General features: G+C 38.9%; 1 protein-coding gene across 1 annotated transcript in view; it reads right to left on the bottom strand.

Annotated features, from left to right (window-relative positions):
- Window positions 1–721: 721 nt before the first annotated feature.
- The window catches only part of vil1 (villin 1), a 29,434-nt gene continuing 18,057 nt past the window's right edge, over window positions 722–12,098 (bottom strand). Inside the window, exons 14-20 of the mRNA XM_041263001.1 lie at window positions 11,886–12,065; window positions 11,315–11,460; window positions 5,986–6,130; window positions 4,517–4,705; window positions 3,816–3,884; window positions 2,864–2,998; window positions 722–1,265 (exon numbers count right to left, since the gene is read on the bottom strand). Coding sequence (XP_041118935.1) covers window positions 1,152–1,265; window positions 2,864–2,998; window positions 3,816–3,884; window positions 4,517–4,705; window positions 5,986–6,130; window positions 11,315–11,460; window positions 11,886–12,065 — 978 coding nt within the window. The 3' untranslated portion in view covers window positions 722–1,151. The remainder of the gene's footprint in view (window positions 1,266–2,863; window positions 2,999–3,815; window positions 3,885–4,516; window positions 4,706–5,985; window positions 6,131–11,314; window positions 11,461–11,885; window positions 12,066–12,098) is intronic.

The following is a 12,098-nucleotide window of genomic DNA, read 5'->3' as shown; positions in this document are numbered from 1 at the left end:
TACATTTTTGTGTTAATCAAGGTCATCTTGAGATCAGATTTGAAGAGTTGATACCGTTTATTAGATTAACTGTTATATGCGAACACTAGATGGCACTGCAATTCATCTTCTTACCTCTAATTTGCACGAGCAACGTTATCACCGGGCCTCCTTTTTCTTTCTTAAATTACAACACAGTATATTTTAAGTTGCTCTTGTTTTCTGGTACCTAATCACTTCCTGAATTTCAGTGCAGTTTCAGTTGCTAGTAGCTGATTGATCTCAAAATAAATCCAGTCTTAAAGGATCCCAATTATTCAGCATTAACAAGGCTAGACAACCCATCCTATACCATCACCACTGTTTCCTACCCTCTCTTAATTGTATCTCCGCTGAATTTACAACAGTGTCCTCTGCTCCTGGTTTCTGTGCTGTGCTTAAACCAATGGTTAGCTTTGACAACTCCTTTTAAGATTTTAAAGATGTCAGTCAAGCTCAGCCTAACCTGATTCATTCTCTTTAGGTCATCCCTTTAAACCAGGAGATCTACTCCAAAGGATCTGTATCACTAGAACCTACAACACAGGAAATGATTAGACACCAGGAATCTATAGTGTTGTACATACTGTACACTGAAACACCAAGCAAACTTATAAATACAAATCAGATACACTCTTTTTATTCTGGAACTCATTTCTCATTTAATTCAGAGGAAAGAAATAATTAGTAATAAAAAAATAAAAAAAAGGAACATTTGATTCCGAGTTTTGTATTCAGCTGGCTGTGTTTAAAATGATTGTAGGTCTTAAATGATTGCAACAGGTTACCCCTTTTTTGTTTTGAGTTGGTTCTTTCTTGGTTGGTTCTACTTTAATTCAGGATATTTCAAATACAAATTAAACGTCATTTTCTGGTCTAAAGTCCAATGGTCCGGCTGCAATTAGCTGCAACACACAGGAACTAACTGAGTACCAGGAAGTAAAGTTTTTTAAAATCTATATTGTTGTAAAACAAATAGGTAAAAGATCACTTTAAAAGGGGACCAATGATAAGGTTTTTATTGGAAATATTCCCATTCTCTACAGAGGCACTCTCTAACAGCATGCCATGATATTGTCCATTTTAAGACATCTCGCCTTGGAGGGAGGAACATATCTATTTATACATATTTTCTAGAAAAGGCCCTTTTCTTTCTTCAGGTTCTGCTGTTTCCAGCGAGGGAGGGCAGAGAAGGAAGCACGGGACATTCCGAAAATTTCAACAAAGTCTTCATTTGAAAGATGCTCCTGCAAAATAAAGAGAAACACACTAGTCAACCTTGTGAGATGTGTAAAAATGCGTTGGCTGTTTCCGCAGTGCGTGGCAGTAAAACAGACACTCACAAATAATTGGTTTAGTTTAATAATAAAGCTAACGTGTGCCCCCTGGTGGTCAATGAACAGAACTTCCTAGTATGGTCACCAGGATTAATGAGAATCCTATTGAACACAAGTGGTAGCCACTTCAGTCTTTACTGTGATGTAATTAACCACAGTTCAGTGTTGGAATTTACTTTTAAAAAATAATTTGTTGCAGTTACAAGTTACTTTGAACAAAATGTAACTAGTTACAGTGACACATAGTTACTTCTCAGGCACAGGTTACATTTTACAGAGATCCTTTTTTTCAGTTTGGTCAGGCTGTAGCTTGAAATATTCTTTGAAGATCCAGCTGCCTAACCCATTTGTTCCTTCCTCTGACACCACTTTCTAGCATGATGGTAGAAAAAGCACATTCGTGTGACATGTGTTTAACTTGACTTGCATTGCTGAAACGCTTTGTGATTTGTATTTTAAGCATTAGCCATAGTCCTTATTACAAAATGTAACTAAAAGGAACATATTTTTTCACATAAAATGTAATGCATTACCACATTCAGTTAACTGTCTGAAAAAGGAACCATTATAGCTACAAGTTACGAAAAAAATTCAGAATATAATGCGTTACTCTGCACAATGCACAAGTTTAATTAGACAAGCCTAGTGGACACAGGCTATTGCATAACCAATTAAGCTCATAGTAAATTTCAAAGGGAGTCTTCTCTGAAGGACTGGGCACATTCAGTCACCGACTATGCTAACCGATTTACCCTCACATTTCACACCCTACAGTAATATAACAAAGGCAGTGATTATTGATCTTCTATAGTTTTATAGGAACAAAATATTATTTTTGTAATTATAGCCTGTTTGTAAGAAAACCTGTTCACTAATTTTTAAAGTAATATACTCTTTAAAAAAAAAGGAATTCATGCGTTGTTTTGCTCAATTACATTTTCATGATTTTCATCAAGAATATCCACTTTGACCTTTAAGCCAGTGCTTTTCAACCTTTTCATCTCAAGTACCAGTGTTTTCAGCAGTGACTGTCAGGTGTACCAGTAGCTATAAGCAATTGGCTATTGTAAACATTGTAAACAAAATGGCTATTGTAAAACAGAGACCTACTCCATTACAAGTGTTTCTCTCGCAAATGTCCCTGAAGATGTGACAGTTTTGTTAAATTAGTTCACCATAAATAACAGTGACTGCTTTGCTTCACCATCTGTAACTGTGAAACTGTACAATAAATAATGACACCCTGTTTACTCAGACTACATCCTTTACTTTATCAGTGGTTTGGTGGTACAAACAGATCGATAGTAAAACACAACTGCTGCTGCGTACCAGTTGCAAGCCTGTCACAGGTTAACAACTACTAGTTTAATCCAGAAGGGTCGCTGTCTGGCTGACACCACTCACTACCTGTATTTGATATGAAATATTCCCCTATATTGTCTGGCAGTGCAGGTTCAGAGTAGCACAGCGGCTGTCCTAATGGCACTGCTTATCTCAGAGTTCTTTACCTCCTTCCTGGCTGGGTCTGTTCCTTCAGGAAGCTCCTCGGTCTGGCGGTTGACCAGCTGCTCAGCAGGGAAGACTGGCAGGGGGCCCAGTGGCACTGCCAGGTTTTCCTTTTTAGAATTATTCAGAGTCAGGTTCTGAGAACAAAAGAGGTTTAAAGTATTACAGAACACCATGCTTTTCAAGCTCTGTACTTACCTTGTGCAGTTCTGTTTTTTTGGAGGTTTTGTATTTTTTAGTGTTGTTGCAATGGCTGTCGCAAAGAAAAATATGTCTTGGAAACTACACAGGCAATTACTTTACGAGATTTACTGTTTGTAGTATTGGAATCTTTTTTTTTTTTAATATCTAAATCTGCCAGAGTTCTTCTAGAGACCAATAAAGTAATTGTAGCTAACAACATATTTCTGTACATTTTCGCCAGAATGAACACCCGCTCATTATATAAGTCTCGTATAGGCCCCATACATTTTAGGAAATATGCATGTTCATTTTAAAATATTTGGTACTACTCTAAGATAAAGAAATATCTGTTTGTAAGCCATGCTTTTAGACTGGCTTGCACTTCCTGGGCCACTGTCCCTACTCCTTCACTTGCTTCTCTCCTGTCAATAGAAGCAGTAACAGAATTCATGGAAGGACAGGCAAGAAAAGTGGGAATTTTCATTAACCTTGTGCAGTACAAGATGTTTTAAAATGAAAATATATGTTTACTATAGCATGTGTATTTTCAAAACTGCACACCTATGTAGCCAATTTAAGTGCAAAATGGGTAAGATTTATGGAATTATTTTGTTGGCTATAATGACTTTAACTTCTGCTACACTCTATTAGCCTGCAATGAGAACAGCAGAAGACAAGCAGGAGACACTTTGTAGAATTAACTTTTAACCTCCCCCTCTTATCCAGTGGCAGAGGAATTCTCGCAAGTTAGAAACAGCTACTGAGGCTCACCGCTATGATTTCCACAGTGGCACTGGCATCCCCCAGCTCCGCCTTCAACTCCTCATAGGATTTCCCATCCTGAAATAAAACATTAACAGAGGTTCAGATTGTCTGGGTATAGCTTGAAAGATTTATTTTCTGTTTCTCAGTATCAGACTGGGTGGAGGGAGCCTTGTAGACAAGCGGGTCTATTTCATTAATCTAAACAGAACTGCTGTCATTAAAATATGAACCTTCCTCTGTTTACAGACATAAATAACCTAATTTGAAAGGCAGTGTTGTGTGTTGCGCTGAGATGATGTTAAAAGCTCTATAACCATTGAATGGTTTGTGGCTGAGACTTGCTTGCGGTGTGCAGGGTCGCTGATTCCCGTCCAGTCTCTGTCTTGTTACATTGGCTGCAGTCGATCGCAGAGGTTAAAGGGGGAGGAGTATAACAGGCAATTTTTTGTGATGTGTGCCAGTACGGATTCTGTCCTGTTCCCTGTCAGTAAGACGAGATGAGGATAAAAGCTCTATAACCACGAGGGCAGTCCAGCCAGGCTCTTTAACATCAATTGAGTAGATCCCAAGGCTTACAAACGATGACTGAACTTAACAAGTGCAATTTTTTTAAAGTTCACAGGCTAATGTGAGTTTTTAACAAAGTACTGTCTTATTAACCATGAACAGTGCTACAATGATACTTGTGTTATTTCAGTGTTACTTACACTCCACCTGTGGGGATCCCAGGCCAGGAACCAGCCAGTGAAGGTAGGGGGTTCGAAGCCCTGCTTGACCAGGATGATGGGAGTTCCAGTGTCTCGGTCTCCTGGGTGAGTTCTCAAGTACTCCTGTGCTGTAGTCATAGCCTCCTTCCTCTCTGTCTCATTGGCCCCTTTGCCCAACCACAGGAACACCTGGATGAGGTACAGCACAGGAAGACATCTGCATAGTTCATTAAAAAACGCAGGTACATTAATCCATTGTCATTTCTTCACAATCAAACTATTACTGTAGCTTATTCACAATGTCTCTGTGGTGCTTTGCTGTCCTTTTTCTTGCTTCCTCTCTCCTCTTACAGCCAGCCCGGTCCTCCATCCGAAACATGGCTGCACTAAACCATGTTTCTAGTGTTTCTAAGACAGATATATATATATATATATATATATATATATATATATATATATATATATATATATATATATATATATACAGACACACACACACACACACACCTTTGTATTTACATTTCTATATAACAGGAACCAGGCATGCAAAATATATAGCGAGTCCACCCACCCCTCTTTGGATGCAAATATAACTTAAACCTTGAGAAAATTAAAAAAATAACACTGTGTAAGACAGTGCAAGTTTGTCCCAGGTCATATTATAGTGTTATATCAAGATATTCTGGACAACTGGTTTCATGTTTTTTGGTTCTAGGATTCTTGGTTATTAGTAAGAGCATTAATAAAATGACGCTGATTAATAGTTATATTCGGAAGACTTGGGTTTTTTCAGTTCAACAAAAGCAAACAATCACTTTCCTTCCCTACTGTCGGCTGTTTCTTAAACATCAGGAACCTAATTGCAAATTGGTAATAAGGCTGAGAAGTTTGGAAAGTCCTATGACATATTCTCAGATTTTTCATATAGTTAAGCATGCTATCAGTAATATTGTAGGAGTAATGGAAAATACAGGACAAGAGGATAATATATATTTTTATAGATCACTAGTGTAGTAAAGTGCAATATCAAAATAAAAAAGAAGGTTAAAAAACTCTAAGAGAAACTTGATATGGGTCTGATGTATGACAGTTATCTTAACATATTTTTCTTGTGGTTTAGAATCACTTTGTATGTCATTTTCATTCATCACATCTCAGTGTATTTTTAAAACCTTGTGGCCTCAATATAGTTCTCAAACATAAGTTCAGCTCTTACATTAAGGTGCAACCAATAACGGCCCCCATTATTGATCACCTGCACCTGCACACTGTTAACGACTTTGCCACAGAGCTCTACAGAGGTCACAGGGGTGTTTTAAGAGTTCTAAAATTTACCAGGATGTGATGACTGCCAACAGTAAACTACAAAGTGAATCTAAACAAGAAGAACTATACAATAGTTCCACCCTATGTTGCTTTTTGAATTTCCCAATGTGCTGTTCTCATGATGCTATTTGTTCTTTGCTGACCTGGTCCCAAGTGTCAAGCAGCATCACATCATCTTCATCCAGGTCATCCTGATTAAAGTTGGCTATCTCTGTGGCAACAAACCGCCCCGTCTGATTGGAGCACTCAAAGAGACGGGGAGTGATGTCAAGCTGCTCCTCTTGAAGCCTTGACGGAGGAGGTTACGAATGAAAGGCTTTGAAATCACCTGTTCCAGTACATTCAGTTAGATTTGATATCTGTGCAGATGCTGGATGAAAGCCCCATTAATTTAAAATAAATAACTACACTAAAGGATATGCAATATGAAAAAAAATTTAACTATTTTTCTCCCCCAATTTAGAATGCCCTCACAGAAGCAACAACAGCTCAGGAAAACTGAATGTTAGTGGGTGTCCTTCAATCCCGCAGCCAAGCCAATCCCCTGCCTTCCACTCAGGAGCTGTAGAGCAGATGTCGGACCGCTACCGGCCTCTAGATGAAAGGAGCAGTCCTGCAGGTGCCCCCTGAGCTCACTGAGCTCTTGGTCAATAGGTATGTTTTGCCTGCCTAACCCTTGGAAGTGCCAGAACCAATTCAACACTCCCTATTTAATCCCCAGCAAGGATCAGCATCTTCACACAGCCAGGACAGGAACCGGCACTCCCCTGACTGTATGACTCACCCTGCACAATACCTGGCTGTGCTTTTACCAGTTGAGCCCTCGAACAAATGTAACTGAAGTGTAAAATGAAAATAAGAAGCAGTTGCAATCACAGAAACTGTTATTTGTTAGCAAAATGCAATACATAACACCGTGTAACAAATGTTTTATTTATTTTTTGGGTTCCTGGGTAGTAAGTGTTATTTCCTAATTGCTTATGCCGCAAAAGTATAGAAAATGGATATTATTCCCCACAAACTTTGCTTTTGTGACCAGGACCGTGATATTTTGAAATTTACCTATTTTCCAGAACATTCCAGATAGATTCAGTGCTGAGTAAACTTGGAGTAACTTCTAGAACTTTCTAGAACTTTCCAGTAATATAAATAGTAGTATAAATACAGGGGCCTTAAGCCCACCAGTTCAGTTTAGTTCCAGCTGCCTAAGTAGATACATATCTGCATTTTTCTGGGAGGTCATGGTAGACTTCAAAATGGTGGCATTCCTGATGGGTCTCCAAGGCGGTTTTACCAAGTTTCCCTGCTATCTTTGCCTTTGGGACAGCAGGGACACCAAGGCGCACTACTACAGGCGGGACTAGCCACAGCGGACCAAGTTCTCTGTGGGGAGGAACAACGTCAAGTGGGAGCCACTGGTGGATCCCCGGAAGGTGCTGATGCCACCACTGCACATCAAATTGGGCCTTATGAAACAATTCTACAACAAGGACTATCTGTATAGACGGGATGGACTGCATTTAAATAACAAGGGAACTAGTCTATTCGGAGAAAAGATCCTCGAGCAGGTTCAGAAGCATTTAAACTAGAAAGGAAGGGGGGAGAAATCAACAGAAAAACAGAAGGGAGACCGCATCAAAACAAGAACAACAACTCAGGTAAGACAACCATTAAATGTATTTATCTAAATGCTAAAAGTATCAGAAACAAAATTCTAGAACTTGAAGATACTGCACTAACAGGTAACTATGATGTGATAGGTGTTACAGAAACGTGGTTGTCTGAGAGTGATGGGGACGAATATAATATTTGTGGGTATACACTGTATAGGAAAGACAGGCAGGACAGAAGAGGAGGAGGGGTAGCGCTATACATAAGAAACAGTCTTGAAGCCCAGGTGTTAAACCTGGACAAAGAAAATAAAACCGAATCAATATGGGTCAGAATAACGGACAAAAATTCAAAAGGCATAATAATAGGAGCATGCTATAGACCAACAGATTCAGACGTTGAGCACAATAATCTGTTATACAATGACATTAGAAATGCGTGTAGCAAAGGAGAAGCCATACTAATGGGGGATTTCAACTTACCCCAAATAAAATGGGAAAACCTGGTGGGTAGCGCGAAGGATGAAATAGAAATGGTGGAAATGACAAATGACTGCTTCCTAACGCAATTTGTCAAGGCACCCACTAGAGGGGAGGCATGCCTTGATTTAGTCTTTTCAAATAACGAAGATAGAATAACTAAAACAGAGGTCAGAGAACCATTGGCAAACTCAGACCACAACATGGTCTCATTTGAAGTGTTTTTTAAATCCCCAAAAGTAAAGACTAAAGCTAAGGTTTACAATTTTAGAAAAGCAAACTATGAAGGTATGAAACAGAGACTAACAGAAGTAGATTGGAGTAAAATAGAGAAAACACCCACAGAAGAAGGATGGTTGTTCTTCAAAAATGTAGTACTAGAGGCGCAAAACAATTATATCCCTAAAGTAGACAAATCTAAATGTAAAACTAAATTGCCAAAATGGTTTAATAGATCAATTAAAAAAAATATTCAGCGAAAAAAGGCACTTTACAGAGCATTAAAAAAGGACCAAAAAGAAAGTACGCAGAAAGAGTACACAGAACTGCAAACGCAAGTCAAAAAGGAAGTTAGAAAGGCCAAGAGAGAGATAGAAATGAACATTGCTAAGGGAGCTAAAACCAATTCCAAAATGTTTTTCCAATATTACAACAGCAAGAGAACATTCAAAGAGGAGATTAAATGTTTAAGAAATACAAATGGCAAAATCATAGAGGAAGAAAAAAAAATAGCAAATATGTTAAATGATTACTTTTCACAAGTTTTTACAAAGGAAGATACTGACAACATGCCCCACATGTCATCCAGTTCCTATCCAGTTTTAAATAACTTTAGCATAACTGAGGCAGAAGTGTTAAAGGGACTAGGAGCTCTTAAAATAAACAAATCCCCTGGGCCGGATGAGATCCTCCCAGTAGTACTCAAAGAAATGAAAGAAGTAATTTACAAACCGCTAACCAAGATCATGCAGCAGACTCTTGACACAGGGGTGGTACCGACAGACTGGAAAATTGCAAACGTAATACCGATCCACAAAAAGGGAAACAAAACTGAACCAGGTAACTACAGACCAGTAAGCCTGACTTCTATTATATGCAAACTTATGGAAACTATAATAAGATCCAAAATGGAAAATTACCTATATGGTAACAGTATCCTGGGAGACAGTCAACATGGTTTTAGGAAAGGGAGATCGTGTCTAACTAACTTGCTTGATTTTTTTGAGGATGCAACATCGATAATGGATAATTGCAAAGCATATGACATGGTTTATTTAGATTTCCAGAAAGCTTTTGACAAAGTCCTGCACAAAAGATTAATTCTCAAACTGAACGCAGTTGGGATTCAAGGAAACGCATGTACATGGATTAGCGAGTGGTTAACATGTAGAAAACAGAAAGTACTGATTAGAGGAAAAACCTCAGAATGGAGTGTGGTAACCAACGGTGTACCACAGGGATCAGTATTAGGTCCTCTGCTATTCCTAATCTACATTAATGATTTAGATTCTGGTATAGTAAGCAAACTTGTTAAATTTGCAGACGACACAAAAGTAGGAGGAGTGGCAAACACTGTTGCAGCAGCAAAGGTCATTCAAAATGATCTAGACAAGATTCAGAACTGGGCAGACACATGGCAAATGACATTTAATAGAGAAAAGTGTAAGGTACTGCACGCAGGAAATACAAATGTACATTATAAATATCATATGGGAGATACAGAAATTGGAGAAGGAATCTATGAAAAAGACCTAGGAGTTTTTGTTGACTCAGAAATGTCTTCATCTAGACAATGTGGGGAAGCTATAAAAAAGGCTAACAAGATGCTCGGATACATTGTGAAAAGTGTTGAATTTAAATCAAGGGAAGTAATGTTAAAACTGTACAATGCACTAGGAAGACCTCATCTTGAATATTGTGTGCAGTTCTGGTCACCTCGCTATAAAAAAGATATTGCTGCTCTAGAAAGAGTGCAAAGAAGAGCGACCAGAATTATTCCGGGCTTAAAAGAATTGAATCTGTTCAGTCTTGAACAAAGAAGACTACGTGGCGACCTAATTCAAGCATTCAAAATTCTAAAAGATATTGACAGTGTCGACCCAAGGGACTTTTTCAGCCTGAAAAAAGAAACAAGGACCAGGGGTCACAAATGGAGTTTAGACAAAGGGGCATTCAGAACAGAAAATAGGAGACACTTTTTTACACAGAGAATTGTGAGGGTCTGGAATCAACTGCCCAGTAATGTTGTTGAAGCTGACACCCTGGGATCATTCAAGAAGCTGCTTGATGAGATTTTGGGATCAATAAGCTACTAACAACCAAACAAGCAAGATGGGCCAAATGGTCTCCTCTCGTTTGTAAACTTTCTTATGTTCTTATGTTCTAATTTGTCAGAGCTCTAGATAAGGAGTTGGCATCCTTCAAGTACCTTCAAGACTTCTTCCCTAAGCTGTCTGAGGCAAAGGTCAAAGCCGGTGTATTCGTTGGACCATAGATAAAGAAGATCCTGGAGTGCAATGAATTCCCCAAGAAGCTCACTAGTAAGGAGAAGCTTGGAATAGCTTTGTCGCAGTGGTTCGGGGCTTCCTGGGCAATCACAAGGCCGAAAACTATGTGGAGCTGGTTGAGACTCTGGTGAAGAACTACGGCACAATGGGCTGTAGGATGTCCCTCAAAGTCCATATCCTTGATGCTCATCTTGATAAATTCAAGGAGAACATGGGAGCGTACTCGGAGGAGCAAGGCGAGCGCTTCCACCAGGATATACTGGACTTTGAATGCCGCTACCAGGGACAGTATAACAAGAATATGATGGGAGACTACATTTGGGGGCTGATTCGTGAAAGTGATTTACAGTATAATCGTAAATCTCGAAAAACTACTCACTTCTAAATCTTTTGTAGTCATTTTTGTATTACTTTAGTATAAATACATGTTAATTTGGATTCATATGTTGTTTTTTTCTGACTTTATGTGAACGAAAAAACACAAATTCGCCGGTTTTCTCATTGGAAATAGGTAAATTTCAAAATATCACTGTCCTGGTCACAAAAGCAAAGTTTTTGGGGAATAATAGCCATTTTCTATACTTTGAGGCATAAGTAATTAGGAAATAACACTTACTACCCAGGAACAAAAATTCTGTTACATAGTGTAATTTCTTAGGATTACAGCACAATGGAAAATAGGAACCATTTCCAATTTTAACAAAGTGCTTTTGTTTCAGCACACCCACCTTTATTAATAACATTTAATAAATTCATAAATCAATACTGCAGCTGTCACAATCCACCATGGATTACATCACCAGTAATAGTTCCCAGTATGATGTTATATATTTTTTAGAATGAATTAATATATGTATGTATTTAAAAAAAAATACCTTTTATTGTTGGCGTACTGGGATTTTCCACCTAAGGTTACCCAGAAATCTGCAGGCTCTTGGCCTTCAGCAATAACCAGCTTCTCTCTCTTGGAGATGATGTCAGCCACAGTTTTTGCAATCTCTCTCTCATCCCCACTGCAGCCCTGTAGAACAATAAGATAATATGTCCTAATGATTTCTGGACGACTTCCAGTGAAAGATTTAAAGTTGGTCCATAGAACACTGTCATACAGGAATGCACATGGTGTGCACTATATTGCTTTAAAACATATATCATGTGATAAGCTACTGACTTAAGATTATGTTGGAGGTGTTCTGCCAGATCCCTCCATATTTTTTCATTACCAGATATAAAATAACATGTTTTAGATAATTTATTTTCCATTATCTGTTCATTTTTCTACCGAGAACCACACAGAAACAAATGTATAAAAAGTGGCAGAAGCACATGCTCCTTATACGACCATATATGGAAATCACTACATTGCTGAGTAGAATGGGGCACGGAGTAACCAATAGCGCGCTCATTGTTAAGTGTTGACTGTTGATGTGTTGATCTGTTACTTACCTTCCCATACCAGAGGTAGCAGCAGCTGTCAGATTTGAGCACAAAGACGTCGTTGGAGTTGAGAGAGCAGGCGCGGGCAGGCACCTCGATGGAGCGAGTGTTGTGCTCATTGGTTCCATGGACATGGAAGAGCCTCACAGCAGGCTCTGGCTCGTTGGCGCCTCTCCGGGAGGTACCACCCTGCGGGGGGAGGGGTATACATGGTAAGGGAGC

Source organism: Polyodon spathula, chromosome 11 (genome assembly GCF_017654505.1).
Source record: "Polyodon spathula isolate WHYD16114869_AA chromosome 11, ASM1765450v1, whole genome shotgun sequence".
Taxonomy (NCBI): domain Eukaryota; kingdom Metazoa; phylum Chordata; class Actinopteri; order Acipenseriformes; family Polyodontidae; genus Polyodon; species Polyodon spathula.
Note: the sequence above shows the minus strand (reverse complement) of the source record. Positions and strands in the feature narration are given on the sequence as shown.